At 39.4% G+C, this 18766-nt stretch overlaps 2 protein-coding genes across 2 annotated transcripts in view; both read right to left on the bottom strand.

Moving 5' to 3' along the window:
* Window positions 1–2518, bottom strand: part of ksr1a (kinase suppressor of ras 1a) — a 32301-nt gene extending 29783 nt beyond the window's left edge. The window contains exons 1-2 of the mRNA XM_086098819.1: window positions 2214–2518; window positions 2065–2130 (exon numbers count right to left, since the gene is read on the bottom strand). Coding sequence (XP_085954945.1) covers window positions 2065–2130; window positions 2214–2324 — 177 coding nt within the window. The 5' untranslated portion in view covers window positions 2325–2518. The remainder of the gene's footprint in view (window positions 1–2064; window positions 2131–2213) is intronic.
* A 693-nt stretch (window positions 2519–3211) lies between these two features.
* Window positions 3212–16879, bottom strand: LOC147160910 (vascular endothelial zinc finger 1-like). Its single transcript, XM_086058025.1, has 5 exons — window positions 16783–16879; window positions 9870–10624; window positions 7243–7312; window positions 6954–7113; window positions 3212–5852 (listed from the first exon to the last, which is right to left on the bottom strand). Exons 1-5 carry the CDS (start codon window positions 16813–16815, stop codon window positions 5506–5508), a joined length of 1365 nt encoding a protein of 454 aa, XP_085914151.1. The 5' UTR covers window positions 16816–16879; the 3' UTR covers window positions 3212–5505.
* Between the last annotated feature and the right edge of the window lie 1887 nt (window positions 16880–18766).

Below are 18766 nucleotides of genomic sequence, written 5' to 3'. Positions count from 1 at the left end.
TGATCACTCCTTCCTCCTACTCAAGCGAATGTTTAGAAACGTGAGAAATTCCCATTTTATTGCGAGCTCAAGGTGAAGTGAGCTCACGTTGAGAAAGAGGGTGCAATTTTGAAAAGAACAATCAGTGGCACGCACACGGGTGTGATGTTCTTTATTTTTAATATAGGCTGATTATACAATAGAACGTGAGTCACTTCTCAAGGAACCTTGTGTTCCCTCATAATATTTTTCGATGTGCAAGGGCCTTCAGTTTTGTTCCGTAGCAGGGAGTCATGGATGGAGCAGTTGGTTTACAAGTGATATGATAAACAATGAGAAACATTACATCAATCATAGTGTAATGTGAATGTGATTTTTCTTTTTGTGTGTGAAAAACTCCCTATTGACATTTTTGTGTTTCTTTAATCCCCCACAATGGAGCCAAAAACCCTGGTGAATAGGAAAGTAGTAATTGGTGTAACCTCGATCTAACATACAAGGGCGAGAGGTCATATTAGAGTCGATTTTTAAATTGAAGTACTTTTTTTCGTGGCCTAAAAAAACACTGTAGAGTATACAACGTACTGTAAACAAATATAAAACAAATACTTGAGTTTAAACTGTTTGAAAAGTTTTCAAGTTTACGATCATGGTGATAATGGCGCGCAGGCGGTTGCGTTCAAAGAGCCACAAAGTTAGCGCGCTTCCTTTTTTCACCTCTGTTCTTAGATGCCATAGATAAGGGCTGGACAAAAAACAAATGTGCTGTGCACCAAATATAATGTTCGAGAGCCGTGTACGAAATGACAAGACTCGGCTTTATTAAACAACAGGTTTAAAAAAATATATATGACACCCTTATTTTGAACTGCGTGCCTATGGCGATGCTAAGTCCATGCTTTCCATTACCTGATAGGACGGTTGCCCCTTCCAACATGGCCGCCATGTACTGCATGCATGCCCATGCATTCAGACTTTGACAACTACCGTTTTGAGTGGACTGGATACTATTTAAATCAGTTAAATCTGCAGTCTCTTAAAACGAAACATCTAAACTATTCTAACATTATACGTTTAACCTTGGTGAATGCAGATGCTACGAAGAGTCTTTGCTGCATGTGTCTGTTTTTTCTTTGCTGAGGATTTGAATTTGTAAATACGCAACTTTTTAACATGTACGATTGTTGGCGCGAATTGTTTTCCAAGCATCACCCAATTATCAGGATTTTGCTGACTTTAAATGGAAGCCCAGTTATCAGTATGCCATGTGTGCTAAAAATGAAGCATAAACATTAGCTGTTTTTTGTTTTTGTTATTATGCAACTTTTTTGTTTGAATGAGGTCGTATTGGAGCAACAGCACAGACTTGATGGTGTCCGGCCAGCACAGTCTGTACCACTTTCAGCTTTGCCTCCAAATGAAAAGTTATTTGCAGAAGTCGTGCACGTGATGACAGACAATACAGTTTAGTTATGCTATTTTAATGTACAACAGCCACCATACCATACACTCACCGGCCGCAACATTAAGTACACTTAAAATGTAATCTGATGAGATTCAGAGTAGTTATGCCTTTACAAAGATAATCTTCAGCGAGGCAGCATATTTGAAATTGTGGTCATATGTTTCACTGGTGTACAAGTACACTGCATTATATTACAAAATGAGTTTGTAATCTTTTTGCTTATTTTAGTACATGAGTAGGGCAAAGCACAGCATTAGAAAAACAGTAAAAAAAAAAATATATATATAAAGGAATAAATAAATAGAGTATGTAGGTGTATGTATCTAATGCATTTTGACGTGAAAGAGGCACAGAGATGAGGAAGACCAGTGAGTAGAAATATTTAGCCATGAATGTTGCAAAACATTCGTGTTGCTTCACACAGGAAGGAAAGAGAGTACAGTAGTATTTGTCTTATCTTTCACACTATGTCTGTCTTGTGACCAGTTGGACAACTGACACACATCAGCAATGAGAATACATTTAATTTGACACATTCTGAAAATAAGCAAGCTTTATCTTGGCAAATACTCTTCAAGTACTTAATTTGCAGCATGAGTGAATAAAAAATGTTTCCTCACCATTTCTTGCTCTGCTTTTGCTTCCTCCCGTTTGCTGTGGTTTCCCATCCAAAAAAATATGCTGCTCTAAAATCAAATAACACTTGATTATTCATTGGACAAAAGTGTAAACATCTTGTACAGGTGTAGGGAGCAAAAGAAACGCTCACATAGGCAGCTAGTGAGTCACTTAGCTGTGGAATTGCATGATCCTGGTCCAGTCCAACAGTGTTCTTCTTAAGCTGTTTAGAGGGTTGTTTAAAGGTGGCTACACTTAGCATGGAGCTAACTTCAGAACAAATGAGATTGGAGACTGTCGGCTGCCATCTTCTTTACTGAAGAGGATTTCCAAAGAGCAAACTTTCAAGTTGGAGTCAGAGGTCCAGCATATAAATGTATCATTTGATAGTGTACATGTTTTGTTTACTTTAGCAAATCTCGACTGATGGAATCAGGAACAACGTCGCAGGCAACAACTGATTCAACACGGCGTAAATTTGAATATGATAACTGGGCGCCATCTGCTGGACAACCGTGGAAGAATTTAAATTCAACCAGTCGCTAATTCAGCCATGAGCTCTTGAGTGAGGTCTGGTAAACACTGGAGTTCATTTTAGGGGGTCATAAACATATAATAAATATTTTTGACAAATGACTTTGTGTTTGTGTACAAAGGCTTTCTGGAGGGTCTGCCCATCCATTAAGTGCGAAAAGAATCAACCTTTTGTTAGCTGCCTTTTTCTGAAATGGAGGCTGGGATGCTTTTCCCACTGTGACGCAACAGTGGGATTAATTTACCGGAAAATAATACGATCGCTCTATGGGTTTTTCTGTTTATGACTTGGCAGTTATGGTTGGTATGATGTGGCCAACTTTTCTGACCCATCTGTGCTTGCGGGCTTAGATTTTTGAAGTATAAAGTGAAAAAAAAAATACATTAAAAAAATCATTTAATAAGCCACTCTCAATTTAAAATTTATTTTAAATATATTTGACTATGTGTCTAGGTTTTTGTTTCCTTGTATGTATGTATTTTTATATATAAAAATGTGAATAAAATATATAATTTTAAAATGAAAGAATGTAAGGTTGTGAATATTTGAATCTAATGGACAATACAAAAAAATATATTGCAATGATTGATGGCAAACATTGGATAAATACAAAATACGTAATGTTTTCTTTTATTTAGACAACCCAAATAAAAGGCACATAACATTGCGCATGTTCATGTAATCATTTGACAAACATAACATTTAAAAAAAAAAATGCAGGAATGTTTGCTCTAATTGTAAAGCCTACTTTGTTGTATATACAAAATTACCATTGTTAATATTCTAATACAAAAAGTTTTATTTAAAAAAGGGGTTATTTCTCTTTCACATCTATCTTTACTACATATCCGCAGACCTAAAACTTTTGTACAAAGATATACATTCAAATGCTTTCATGAGGCTCATGGAAATTCCAATTCATGTTCGTTTTAAAAAATAAAGAGATGTTCAATTCATCAACAACAAAAACAGAAACAATCACATTATCGCTGTATCAAATTTGGCAAACAGTCTATTATAGTGTATCTACGCAATACGTACTTTAGGAAAATACTATTATTTTGTTTTAAAAAAAACAACTGAACAATGACAATCATGCATATTGCGTTTTTTTCAGCATCAACTGAAAGTCTTCAGGAGTTGCAACACTGTAAGACAACAATGCATTCAATAAAAAAATATGTAAAGTTCAACATAGTTATAGTGTTCAGGGTCATGCAATGTCAATCTCATCCCAATATTTTCATTACATTACATTAAAAAATTAAATCACTTGTCAGTCCCAGATCGGAATAGTTCACAGCCTGAGACTGATGTTTGTTAAAAAATAAAATGTACAGTAGATATGCCAATGTACAGCAAGACAGTGAATGGTTATGCTTTTAAAATAATACTATTCTTGTCCCAGATGGAAGTAGGGAGGTCTGTAGAAAACAAAAAACTTGAAACATTCCTTCATGCAACATTTGCTAATCACTCAACTATTAGGGCAAATAGAGTAAAAAATATATATAAAAAATTAAAATCATCAAGCTGAAATGCTGATTCACACAGGAATAAGCTCACTTGAAAAAAAAAATACAAAATAAAAACTACAGGCCTCAAATAAAAATAGCCAGATTTGTCCTGGAGGGCTCATGAAAAGATCCTTATGGGAAGTAATACTAGAAACTCTTCCACCAATTACATTTTTGTTCTGAGAAAAATCTTCTTGGGTACCAAAATATTTTCCAAATTAAGAAAAAAAAGTAATAAAAAAACAAACAAACACACATAAATCCACAATGAATATGTGACATTTCTATCAAACGTGTGTTTCCTGAGTGAGTCTTTTTGGAGGAATAGAAGATAAATGGAAATAGGGCGAGGTTTATAATCAGACATCACAGCAAATATATATTTTTATGACAGAAATAGCCTGAAATGCTTCAAGATGCACCTGTGCCTTTCTAGTTTAAACACTATGAGGCTACAAGCATAGACTGGCACGTTAGATTGACCTTTAATGCTAATACTGCTGCTCTTTAACTGTGTAGGACGTACGCTCAGTGCAAGACTCAATCCGCTCCAACGACATTTGGGGGGCTAAAGGTTAAAACTTTTTTTTAACATTTTTTTTTAGGTCTTCGTGATCCCATACAAATATAAAAATACAAACATTTAATCATCAAGCGGACACTTTTTGAGGTATCCCTCTTGAAAAAAAAAAACAGGTAAAAATTAAAATGCGGACTATGTCAAATTTACATTTGTACCTCAAGAGTAGTAACTAACTATCTGAAAAGAAAATGGAAACGCTGGAGCACGGCGAAAAAATATTCTTCCATGCACATCGAAGCTGCTATCCCTTTTTAACTACGCTCATGTCCTACATTAAATATGGATAACGGCTATAGTTAACGTACAAAGCAACAGCCAAAGGCTGTAGGAGAGAAGTCAGTCCATCTCTCCTCTCCAATGGTAACCTCCAAAAACAACAACTCTGGTTCATCTTCCAAGACGGTCCATCACGTAGGAGGAATCACACCTCAGCCTGTCATGGTACAGGTCACAGTTTTATCACTCTCACTAAGCTAAGTCCTAAAATTGTCCTTATTTCAAGGACGGTCCTACTTGGATTCTACTCAAGAGTCTCCTATCACTCTTGTAGCATTAGTCGTGATGTCGCTGAGACTTGGCGAGCACCCCCTAGCGGCGCAGCTCTTGTAATTACAGCACCCATTTGGAGGTGTGAGAGGAAAACAAAATGTTTGGAGGGTTTAAAAACTAAAGCAAAAAAAAGAAGAAAAAAAAAAAAGAACTGGGCCTGAGGAGCAAATTGTGAGATTATAAATCTTGACCTTATTTTCCCATTCTTTGTGGCCAGTTCAATGCTCTTTTTCCTTTCTTATACTTTTGTATTTCATTTTTACCAAGGTGGGGAAGACGGCAAGACTTGGGACAAGAAAGGCATGCTATCCACCGACCTCATGGCAATGTTAAGTGGGCCGGCGATATTCATTGGCATGGAGGTGGATATTGCAACCGGGTGGGCAATATTCATGGACGCGGTGGCGATGTTGACGGGCCCGGTGAGGGTGAGCGGGTGATGAAGGCTGACCGGCGACGTGATGTTGACCGTGTTGGTACTAATGTTCATTTGCGCCGCTATGGTGACGGCGTTGTTGTTATTGTTGGAGTTGCCCCGATTCATCGCCGCGGTGATGGGAGCGGAAACGGTCACGGCTGTAGCAGAGGCAGAGTTGCAGACCTCGTCTGGAGAAGAGCAAGAAACAGTCGTTAAATGTTTGCATGGTTTGCCGATAGCTCGCCATCCATCCATCTTCTAATCCACTCATAAACAATTCTCAACTTGATCAAAATTTGACAAACACGCATTTCTGGCTTCACATACAATTACAATTGTTCTCACGGTTTTTCATTTAGTTAAATTGTTTTTTTATACAAATATTTACTGCAATTATGATTTCACCAAATGAGTTAAAATGACAGTGTGTAATCTTTAGCGCCATCTAGTGGTCATTCAATTTAAAAGCCTGCTATTGATTTCAATAACATGCAAAAAAAAAACATGTTCTCTCACATCAGCATACATTTTTGTATACAATCGTAGGTTTAGTAATCTGAGCCAATGGGTCGACCGCCGCATACCTTCCAAAACTGGGGCCCTGCTAGCTTGTCACCTTCTGCTTTGCTCTCGCAAGCTTTTACTAACTTTTTTTATTTTATTTTTTTACACTAGCTCCTACTGCTAGTCGCTCTATATCCACTCTACTTTATGGCTCCGATTAACTCCCACGAGCCGCTCTTGTTAGCTGCTCCGGCTACATCCGGATGGCTCCGTCTTTCGGCGTCGCTCGCCAGGCTTCACACCGGCTGCCAAGTCGCCGTCGCTCACCGAGATGCTCGTTCGCTCACGTGAAATAAGAATTCGCCGGTAGACTTGCAAAGTGTAAGCTGCATTCTATGATATAGCGCCATCTAGTGGTCCCTTATTACACACTGTCAGTTTAACGTAGGTTAGTAATAGATTGTGTGTGTTCTGACTTGCGTACAAATTCGGGTTACATTGGTGTCATAAGAACGGAAGTCTGTGGTAAACCAGTATTCCAAATGCTTGGAATAAATATGTCACATTTTCTCATACCTACTATTTCTAACTATTGCTATTTGTTTGAAAAGTGTCACTTGATGAAGTCTATTCTAACATTTTATACAAAAAAATAAAATAAAAGCTTAAATATTGATATCGATATTGGACACTACGGACAGTACTCTCGGCTGCAATATCGGTATCGCATCGCAAGTGAAAAAGTTGTCTTGTGGCAAAACATGCCGCTGCCAGGTGCAAAATACCTTTGCAGGAGTTGAAGTTGGTTTGCCCGTGAGTCTTCAAGTGGCTGGTGATGTACGCGGCACTCAGCATCTTCCCGCAGATGCTGCAGGTCACCTTTCCCTCGTGTCTGATCATGTGAGAACGCAGCCGGTCTTTGGTGGCAAAAGCAGAGGTGCACGCCTGCAAGGCCCAGAAGACACCAGGTTAGAGGTCAGGGGAGAATGACAACCACATAAGTAGTGACAATAGTAAACATAATAAGTGATAGTAAATCTCAATCGTCAGATGTAAACAAGAGTGTAGGCGTACCGTCACTTGACATTTGAACGGTCGTTCAGAAGAATGAACATGCTTCACGTGACAACTCAAGTGATCGGGCCTGCAATACAAAAAAAAAAAAAAAATACATTGTTTCGGGTCAACAAAGGGACGTTATGAGACTCATCATCATGTTCATAAACAAACCCAACTTCAAAGTACTAATGACCTCAGCTTGTTTACGCAACCACTCCAAATAATCGGCAACATGGAATGATTTCTCAAATGGACAGTGTGTCACATAGAACACAAAATTGAATTGAGTAACATGTGTCCTACTACTTTAATTTGCTCCAATGCGCACATCCGGATGTTGTGTGCTTGCTTTGATAATGAGGGGGCTTGTGTGAACCCTTAAAAGTTGCATCAGTGGCAGTTGAGTTCTCCGCGATCAATCATGCGTGATTTAGTTTGGCCTACTTTCAGGAAGCACCACACGGAGATGGTACACCATTATATTGTACACTTGTTTACGCTCAGTAAAGCGGCGGTTGACGTTGAGACAGCTCTCACATTCGTGGATTTGCTTGCGTGAATACAAGTGAATACTAATGTCATGCAAGTATTTAGGACTAAAGCCCCCCGGACTTTCGCAGCAAACTGCAGGAGTTCACTGCAAAAGTCCGGTGCTAATTTTACATAGCATCTCCCTCGGGACTAAGAGGAAATGTAGGCCACAAAGTTAGTTCAACTTGAACCCAGTGGAAATGTTGCATGTCTGACAAAAACAAAGCATGTTTATAGTTGAATGACCTTCAAAACTAAAATCTTGTTTTATTACGAATAAACAGTACTGAAATCTGAATTATACGTTTTTAGAAAGACTAATCTCAAACAACACTTTGTTTACACACAGTAATTCAATTCAAAGGAGTTTATCTGCATCAAAATGCTTTCTTCAGATTGCAGTCTTGTTTAAAAAAATAAATAAAAAATAAAAAAAACTACATTGATGACAACAGTTATTGTCTATTGCTTAATTAAAGCGATGTTCCCTTTGGAACCCTTTGCCTGTTGACCTTTAACGGTGAGTCTCTTGCATTCATAATCCCGGTTTTGGCATGGAGCCACCACTGACAGCTGGATAGTTCTGGTGACGCTGAGAGTTGAATCATGTTAGCGGGGTGAGTAAGGGTGCCTGCGTTGGCAGTTGTTTGTGAACCACCGGAAAGTTTCATTCTACCGGATTAAAAACAAACTAAATTCCTATCCATACGAATGAGAAGTCACGTTGACGCGTCTCAATCCTATGAACCGGAACTTTTTTGCTCGCAATCCAAGAACACCAGACAAAGTTGAGTCCAGTGGATGCCAACAGATCGAGCTAAGTGGCAGTGACTCAGTGCCCTTTTCTTCAGCGCCCATTTACGCTTTCCAGCATGCAGACAAATGTCTTACCCACGTCACTGTACTGGAAGCATGCCTGAAAGTGGCTCACGGGGTAAGACAGGCTAATGGTTCGCCGCCAAGGTGTTATTAATATTCTCATCTCATTAGAAAAAATGACATTAAAATGTCAAACACATCAAACCAAAGAAGGGGGCTTTTAACTTTTTGACCCAAAAAACAACAACAATTAATTCAGATAATGTAAGCAGAGGTTAGAGTGTTTTAGTACGTTTTATTTCTTGTTCAGACATTTAAATATGTCCATTTTGTCTTGACCCTCTAACTGTTTACTTTATTTCACTTATGCGAGACCACTTGGGTCAAATTTAAGAAACTGAGATATGTGCATTTTTTGAAAGGGTATTACTAAAAATGTTTTGCAGTGAGGTATAAGTTGTGGAAATTGGGTAACGTTTGTTGACGTTAGGTCAATTAAGGATCAGTATTTAAGTACCTGGAGAATAGAGAAAAACTGCGACCAAAATTGGAGAAATCTACCCCTTAGCAAAGTACCAGAAATAAATTAAAATAACACCGACTTCTCATAACATGCCCTTTGTAATCTCACATTTTCATACAGCTATCCCAAGACGAACTCCGAAAAAAGAAAGAAAAAAAATTAGATTTCAAACTGGTCATGTGCAAATTCTGACCAATCAGAAGTGGCCTTACAGCTTTAGCTTAGCAACAAAAATGTTTTGTTTACACCACGAGGGATTGTTATTATGGCCTCCTGTTCCATACGCTGTAATGCCGTAGATTTAAAATATTTCCACGTATGCAGAAGACCCGTTTCTGTTGATACCAGACATGATGTGGCTTTCCTTTTTGCACGCAGCAGCAGCCGATTGGTTCTGTTGGTTTTCGGACTTGTCATGGAGAATTTTTTTTTGAGGCATTAAGGTGAGGAATTCACATCACTTCCATCTAAGAAGTGATGATAACTTATTTTTCTGGTGTTTGAATTACAAATCTGAAAATGGACCATTTTCACATCGCGCTTGTTGGGTTCTTGCTCAAAACACGGCTGTAGGACTTCTGATTGGTTTCATGCTGGAAGATCACGTCCACATAGTAGTTGTATAGTTTTCTCATTTTGCTCTAAAAGACTGACAAAAAGAGCTCTTTGGACACCACTGCTAAGAAAATTTTGCATTAATGTACAAAAAATGTCAAATCCAAATCAGCTGTGATTGTGAGATTGCCAAGAAAAGTGTGTTCAGCCTTACCTGGAAAAACCTTTCCCACAGACGGAACACACGTAGGGCTTATGGACGCCGCCATCATGAGACCGAACATGGTAGGTCATTCGGTCCTTCCTTTTAAACCGTTGGTGGCAAATGGGGCACTCGAAAGGCTTTTCGTCCGAATGGGACAGCTTGTGGCGATTCAAATGGTAAACATCGCGGAAGGCCTTGCCGCACATCTCACAACCGTGGTTTTTCTTGACAGGTTTGGCGGGTTTCTTCGGGACAGTCTGCTGGTGGTGGTGGTGCGATATGTTGCCCATTGCAGAAGTCATTATGCTCGCGCCTGAAGAGACAGATGTGGTCGCCGTGGAAAAGATGCCCGCCGCCGTGGAGATGTAAGAAACATTTCCGTTGTTCTCTCGCTGCATCGTTGAGATCATTGGCACCATGGTTGGAGCTGTCTGGGCGATCTTCTTTGGCCGCGACACCATTTTGATGCCCGTGTGGCTGGACTCATGGCGCCGCAGGTGGTAGCTGTCGCGGAAGGCTTTGTTGCAGTAGCCACAAACGAACGGCGTTTTGCCTTTGTGCTCCTTCTTTATCACAGGCACTGGCAGCCGTCCTCCACTGGTCACATTGTCTTTAAGGAGATCCAGAGCAATGGATGGGTTCTTCTGGTCGATTTGGATGGGCAGCACAGGCTTTTGGTCGATTGGTTCACTTCCTGCATTGAGAAGGGGCAGCAGGCTGTTTTGGGCCACCTGGTGCTGATGGTGGAGGGCTTCATTGGCCTGCTGGTGGAATAAAAAAATAAACAAAAACGTCAGGGGGAGGAAGCAATGAGGAGATGAAATGCAAAGCAGTCAATATGACAAGAAGGCAGTGTCAGCATCCAAATGTACATATTTCCAAACCCACAGAATGCCAATATGACAGCATAGTTTTTGTCAACAGTTGTGCCTAATTTGACAAGCGTGAGAGCCAAATGGGCTTCATATTTTCGATTTCGGAAGAGGATTTGTCATTAATGAAGCTGACACCATATGACATCAATACAAAAGAATCCAAATACTGGATTAAAAAAAAAAAGGACCCAATTATGACCCCGCTGATTCATCCAATGACTGTGAAACAAGCATTCCACACCAGAGGCATAACAGACTGTAGCGTGCTGCCAAAAAGCCTCTAAAGACCAGACCATTATTTTTGCAATCGAACAGTAACACTTTTGCGGGTCAGTAAAGGTCGTAAAAAGCAAATATCTAGGTTACAAAGCAATATGGAAAGTGGTACAGCAACACACTAGTTTGTAGCTTTGCCCACAAATCCACCACACTTGATATTTAAGTAAACATCTAGATAAACCTCATTAGAGTTGTTGGTGATTGACAACATTAGCAAGCATTCAGCTACAATCACATTAAATACAAAATGATGGCTATCTTCATGATGGAACAATAAATTCGGAAGTTTCAACAATAACAAACAAACAAAAGTTGATCGTTGGCTGAGGGAGGACTTTATCATTCTAATCGGCCAAACTTTAGTCACGCTCGAAGGAAGCACGAGTAGAAAAGTGCCAAACATCTAAACCACTGTACCACAAGTCGTACATGAGGTGAGGTCACACTGGTCTGGCAGTACACAAAAGTCGCTGGATTTCATACAAATAAAATGCACATTTAAAACTTGAAATGCAATCAAAGAGAATCTGATCATTGAGGTCTCCTCCACGTGGGCAAATATAAAAATCGTGACACACTCAATGCTGTTAGCTCAGTAAAACAAATTGCCGCAAATTATTATTATTTTTGGGGTGAACCAGCAGCAAGATGAAATGCTTGACCTTTCCCCTTTTTGGTTCAATCATCCATCGGAGAAGACCAGCCAAGAAAGAAGTTGCAAGAATGAAGGGCTTGGGGCTCAGAAAGAAAAATGAACCACACAATGTCCTCCTTATGTCATCTAGCCTATTGTGAAAGACACAAATCTGAGCAGTGATGCACTAGGGCCACAGCAGGGGGGCTTTGTATGCTCATCTTCATTGATTTGGCTCATCTATTCATGAGCCGGGGACATTGTTTATCCACACACCACTCGGTGAAGCTAGCAGTCAGTTTGCCGACGTGTACGGGAACTTAGGGGACTCATGTCGCTTGCCGCCGAGCCCACCCATTTCTCGAAACACCTGCTCACACTTGCCACCTTCCAGGATTAGCCATCATAATGCAATGCTATGCCGTCCACCGGCAAAGCTGGCGTGAGGGTGTTGTTTGGGTGGCGGGGTGATACCAGTGAAGCTTGCGTAGCGCAGACATAGCGCACGGCCTGGACCTGAAGCAGAGGTGCAAAGCCTGTAAAAGCTGCTGTGCTTTCATGCGGCTCTGACCATTTTGACACAAATGCGCTCTGACAACTGAAGCCGCTCGCTCATAAATAACATCAAAATGGAGGGAGTGCCCTGACGTCTCCACGGGCCACTGTAGACTTGAACGACACTCGCAGTCTGAGGCCGATAATGCGCCGTCTTTCCGCCATCTTTTGTGTCTCACTATACAGCTGCTTGGCATAATCCCATTTTGGGCCAAAACAAAGACCATGTAAAAACTGGTAGAAAAGGGAGGGAGGGAGTCTGGCGGAGATCAAGCTGCAGAAAACACTATTTAATATAAAACATGATTCAGTTTTGCTAATGGAAACTCCTTTCGTTTGGTCTTCAGTCGTTTGTGATTGTTAAAGTTCTCCTAACCAAATCTCTTCAATCCAATCACTTGACTTAAAGCTAAAGTATTAAAGTGTACCTCTACCTCTATCTCTATAAGACAAATTAAATGTGTCTGAGGAAACAGTTATTGTTTGTCAAAGGTTGTGAGAAGACAGACAGAGGAGTGAGAGAAGCCATCTATGTGAAAGTGGAAACTGGACAGACCAGCTCTAAACAGAGAAGGTGCCTTACAACTAGAGGTGTGCCCAAAAAATCGATTTAGAATTGATTTTAAATGTCCCAAAATCGATTTTAGTAAAATTATTTGATACTGTCTTGCCTTTGTCTGTGTGCGCCTTTATTTTGAGAGCTGTTCATGTTGTACCCGATTTTTGGCCACTTAGGGGCAGTGTGGTTCCACGTGGTCTGATACACTGTTAAGTAGTAGCCACATTAGAGAGTAGAAGGAAAAAGTCACGATCAAGTTATTCCAATAAAAGTTTTTTTTTTCCAGCGTGGAGCCGTTCTTTTGAGTGATAAAAGTGCCGCGAGTAGCGCGCTAATTAGCATTAGCAAGTCAGACTGGAGTAGATCAGTACGATTCCTTGCACATCTATAGATTGAAGCAAAAGTCATTGTCAATCAAATCATTTTGGATCAAAAATCTTTCTTAATCGAATCGCAGACACAAAAATCGGAATTGAATCGTGAGACATTCAAAGATTCCCACCCCTACTGAAAAACATTACATCTTCACAATTGAGGCCTTGTGACAATATGAATCCAATTCCCTCCCAGGTAAAAAAATACCGTAAAACACGGGTTTCTTAGAATTGGATCACAGCTGCCACGCCAGCAGCAAAACAGTTTGACATTCAGGCTTTTGATTACACTATATTAGCTCACAAATACAGGCAACAAACACATTTGGAGCTCAACTGTGCACGTGAAGGGCAGCATCAGTAAATATCTTTACCCTTTCCAAACTTTATTTTGACATCCTCAAACCAACTCACTTTTAAATACTGTGTAAACATGTTGATTTTGTGTGTGTACTAAGGAATTCAACTTGGACAAAAAATAATAAGCTCACACCGTAATCAAAATAATTACTCAGCTGTCCTGACCAAAGAAAATGTTCTCTATGACCTTCACTCAAAACATCATTTCTAAAAACACCAGACCTGGAAATGAAGCAGACCGGAATCTGAATTGTTGAGCCTTTTGAATCCTCGGTTTTAAAATGACACTAAACTTCAAACTTTACTACAGGTGTCCGTGCAGTAGTCATTAATATTCTGTGCAAACAGTGTAATTCCTGTGTGTTACACACACAAAAAAACAAATAGTTGACAAAAGACCCTGTATGCTTTCCTTTCCGTTAAAACGGACCAACAGACTTAAGACCCTTTCACACCCCAGGAACTAGAGACTTTTGAAGGAATATTGGAGTGAAGTTTGAGACCGCAAACAAGATTATGAACAATTTATTAAAAAGGATCATTGCAAATTAGGTCAATGTAACAACTTTACAATGCATGTGTCACTTATAGTTTTTGTGCCATTTTTGGGCACTGAAAGTTAAAACAACATTTAAGACAAAATGTACTTTCTGGAACAGTGTCTTTCTTTCGACGTTGACTTTGCAAAGTTTCTTAAGTATTCAGGGAAGACACTAGTATTCGCATGTTTTTTTATGAAAAGTTTCAGTTTGCAGGACAACACAAATTGCTTTGAGGAGGGACAAACAGTTATTGTGCTTTGAGAGGGTATTTGTGAAAATATTCCTTCCATTGCGTACATCATTTAGTGGCATTCAAAAAATTAAATGTTATAAATGTACATTTACAAATATTTTTAAACGATCAGATATGTACAAAGGGGATTTCCTATCAAATAAAAACAAGTTCTGAAGCATTGCTCAGCGACTGGAGTGTTGCTCCTCTTACACTCAGAGCCTTAACGTTTACAAAAGACTAAAAGACAAAGTAACAGTGTGAGGTACACGTCTGGCACGGCGCCAGATATTTTTAAACAAACTGCACTGTCCATCTGTCTGCATTGCCCAAACAGTAAAGTACTTTGGAGGCACGTAAGAAAAAGAAAAAGAAAAAAAAAACGAAAAAAAAACCCTAAGAACTTTTGAGAGGATAGAGTACATTAATAATACATAGCAGGATAGCAAGTGCCTCCTTTTGTGGCAAGGCTCACATTCTTCAGACAACAACAAAAGAACAAGTACATGTAAAACGTAATGAAACTGCAAGTAAAAGTGATTGGTCAATCAGCAGTGCATGGAATCCTTGGCCTGCCGTAAATCTGTTATTTTACCGCAATTTCTTATAGACATTTCCAAGCAGATATGAATAAAAATCACAAATGTGCATATTTAGGGTCACAATGTGTACACCGTCCCCTCGCGAACACTTAGCTTTGTGGTTAGGTTAGCATCGCAAAGTCACATCGATTTAGTCACTAGGAAAGACAAGCATACTTCCACTTGCAATGTTGTAAAATCCTTCATAAACGTCAGACCTGTGTGTAGGGTTAGGCAAAAATAATAATAATAAAAAAAAAATAATCACACTAATTAGATTTTTAGAAAATTGAATAGTTGAAAATGTGCTAAATCGTGAAATCTGGGTGCATATAAATAATTACACTCTTGTATTCGTCTAGAATACTAAAAGTTGTTCTTAATTCAGTTTTATCCAAATGGATGGGTGGTGTACAAGAGTGACTAACTTACTTAAGTGTGGCATTTAAGTATGATAAGCTATGAATGGCCTTTTTTTGCACAAGCTATGAATGTTAACTTTACCTTTAAAACTGATTTAAAATCAGTATACATTATTGTTGTCCGAACATTTTGCGCAGTAGGCTACACAATAAATAAAACCTTTAAATAAATGTTTGTTGGATTTGTTCAGTTAAAATCGCAATCGTTCAGAATGACTTAAAAAAAACTTTTTTTTTGCCCATATCGCCCAGCCCTACCTGTGTGTTTAAGAAGTTCCTCGAACCCTAATTTAGATCTCAATATGATGATTCAATTACCTATTAAATGAAATGTAGTATAGTAAGTTGGTATTGCCGATAGCAGCCTGTTTTCAGTGACAAAAACGGAAAACTTTGTGAAAAGAGACAGACGAGTATGAAGCACGCAGGCTGATCGTAGTAAAACAGCCGATTTACGGGAGGCCAAGAATTCCTCGCTCGCGATTGACCAATCAGAGCCCTGCAGGCAAAATAACGCGAACAGGAGAATTGCCGCTCACGGCCAAATAAACACAAAATACTCCCTCCCCTTGCTATGGCAACGTCATTTGAATCTAACATCCTCATAAAAAAAAATCTGTTATTTGTATCGCATGAGTTTAAATACCGGGGTTGCCCTGCACTCGGAGTCTCCCTAAAAAAATAGAAATAAACCAACATTAGCCTATTCGTAGCTCGTGTTAGCCGATGTAGTGCGCATAGTTTGAATTCCTTTCCGCGACGCTCAGCAGAATGAACAGACAAATAAACGAATAGAGCCGCCAATAAGTTCCTAAACGTCCGTGTTCGGCGAGTCGCATCGATTCAATGGCGAGGAATTACTTAAAGGAGTTTTTGGTGAATGTGATGGAGGTTTCCTAAGCACCGTTAGCTAAGTTGGCTAGTGAACGCTGCGGGAGGAAAGTTGGCCGCGAACCGCAGTTATCAGCTGCTGAGATTTTTTTTTTTTTTTAATGAAGCGCACACAATTACGCGGCGTTCGGGGCTGGGGGAAAAAAACATTTTGTTTTTTCTATTAGAGGCGACATCCAAATTGAGATTTCATGATCACTGGGCGTCCGAAGAACGCGTCCCTAATGGGGTAACGCTGCTGTGTGTGTGTGCGGGTCGATTGTAACGGTGCAGTGCCTCACTTGAAATGATCCCGCATGTTTTGCTGGGCTCGACTTGGAAAAGAAACTTCAGAAAATGAACGCGGCATTTTACGGCAGCATTCCGCTTCTCCGAATACACGGCAGATGATAAACAAATGGCGTTTTTCATCCACTGCTTGAGGATGGTTTTGTTCAAGCGTCAATCCCGACCCTCACAGCTGGAAGCCAAGATTCATTTACCATTGTTTTGCTCTGTTACTTGTTCTTCGCACTACTCGTTTAAAAACTGCTTTTGCCGCCAAAACACTGAGTGGTTACGGATCCGTCTTTTCCCAAAGCGGGCAATACATTTATCCCCCCGAAACAGTGAACTTACTTGGAAAAGAAACGTACTCCAGCTTGCCTCCATTTCCACACTTACTAATTCTGTAGGAAACCTAGTAGAAGCCTACAACAAAGCAACCTAACATGGCAGCTGAAACAACTTCCGGTAACCTTAGGGGTTGTACCATTTTACCAACAGCATGGGGGTACGCTCGTTTAGTGTTTTAGAATTGCGTATTTTTTTAATTTCTAAAATTAAATTATAATTTTCAAAACATAGCTATTATTAAGTGATATTGATCTATAAATCATCACACCAATAATTCATCCACCACACGGATCATGCGATTACGATTCGTTTTGGAAACACCCCCATTTAATGTTGCGTTTGATACTGTGAGGGGCATATTTTATTGAGTACCCACGATGTCTCATGTGGCTGTTTCATGATGTGTTTTACTAATAGTCGGTCGGTGGAAAACAAAATTAAAATTGCCTTGGTCTTTTTATATGCAAGATTGAGTATTGTCGTTTTTAATCGATTAAATTCATTCCTTCTGTCAAACGAGCACTGGGACTCCCTCGTGGATGGATAGCCGTTCATTTTCATTCATGGTCTAGGGATGAATGAACACTAGGTTGTGCACTATACAGTACTATCGCAAGTAAAACGCATTCTATAGTCTTTGCTGACAATATGATCATTGCTATGTATTTGTGAGATAACGTTGTTACATGCACACGTATTCTGGTTGAATATTGAAATAAAAGTGTCTTAAAATTAGTAGAGGAAATATAAGAAGTAAACACAGATCTATCCATGAACACCAATTTGCACCATCTGCTCTTCACATTTCTGGCCCACTGGTACATTGAAAACCTTTATTCCCCTACAGTACAATGAGAACTTCAATGAGTCATTCATGTGTGGTCAGCATCATCCAGTAAGAGGCCACACATAATGATTTAGGCCTACAACAGATAAGCTATGTGGATTTCACTCTTCGATTGAACATTTCCACAAAAGACAACCCAACCTGGATGGTGATACTGCTGCCTACAGTGATGAGCAGCCATAGTCGCCGCAGCTAGAATGCAACAAAACGTCATTTTGAAGAAGAAACAAGATGTATGTTAGGCCTATAGGATCCAACACAGCTTTTCATCCAAGTATTATTTATGTTAGACATCTTTTCCTGCACTGCATCAAGGAGATAATCTTAATTCTTGTACAATATTAACTGCCGTGTTACATACACCTCCTCAAACTAACCTGCCCGTTTGTTTGTAGAAAATAGACAAGACAAACGTTCTCTTCATGATCAGCATGACTTTTGGGTGCTTCATCTTAAACTTTTTGAAGCGGCGTAATCTTGGCTGGATTTAAAATATTAATTAAAAAAAAAATTCAAGATTACAGCTGTTTGTGTTTCATAGTATCCAACTATCCATCCATCAATTTTCTTTAACACTTGCCTTCAGGTTAGCCTGTTTGACAGCCAGTCACATGACATATACAGACAAATAACCATTTACTGTCTGCCCACTCACATTCATACCTGTGGAAAATTTAGTCTTCAATCTAACACGCATGTTTTTAGAATGTGGGAGGAAGCTGTATTACTATACATACATTTATTTTGAACTCATTTGAGTCGCAGTAAGAAGACAAAAATAATAAATGAAAATGTTATTGAAAGTAATTTGCAGAGCAAATTACTCCAAGCAGCCTGCTTGGTTTATTTAAACTTGCTATTGTTAAAATTGACCAGTAGGGGTCACTGCTGTCCGATTTCCCTCATGTTACATTAAAATGCACTCAGGATTTCTGAAGTTAATTTCCAACACCTTCGTGTAAACGAGCTTCAAATATCCTAACTTTATGCCGTATTTTGTTTAATGGTGTACACAAAACGGTTAATTTAAATGAACTCTTCTTTTTTTTGGTGGATATCACCGCGGACACTATTTTGTGTTTTGGTACCTAATTCTCATTTCAACAACATGAGAACACATTGGGTGAGGGCTGCTTATCG

The sequence above is a fragment of the Leptonotus elevatus genome, chromosome 16, assembly GCF_054856555.1.
Source record: "Leptonotus elevatus isolate MCC_2025b chromosome 16, RoL_Lele_1.0, whole genome shotgun sequence".
In the NCBI taxonomy this organism is placed as follows: domain Eukaryota; kingdom Metazoa; phylum Chordata; class Actinopteri; order Syngnathiformes; family Syngnathidae; genus Leptonotus; species Leptonotus elevatus.
This window is presented reverse-complemented; position numbering and strand designations above follow the sequence as displayed.

Coding starts and splice junctions, on each gene's coding strand:
- LOC147160910 (XM_086058025.1), bottom strand. CDS start 16,815: ATGGAGGCAAGCTGGAGTACGTTTCTTTTCCAA. Junction 7,313..9,869: donor TGTGGGAAAGGTTTTTCCAG/GTAAGGCTGAAC, acceptor TTTGTATTGCAG/GCCCGATCACTTGAGTTGTC. Junction 7,114..7,242: donor CGTTCAAATGTCAAGTGACG/GTACGCCTACAC, acceptor TGGGCCTTGCAG/GCGTGCACCTCTGCTTTTGC.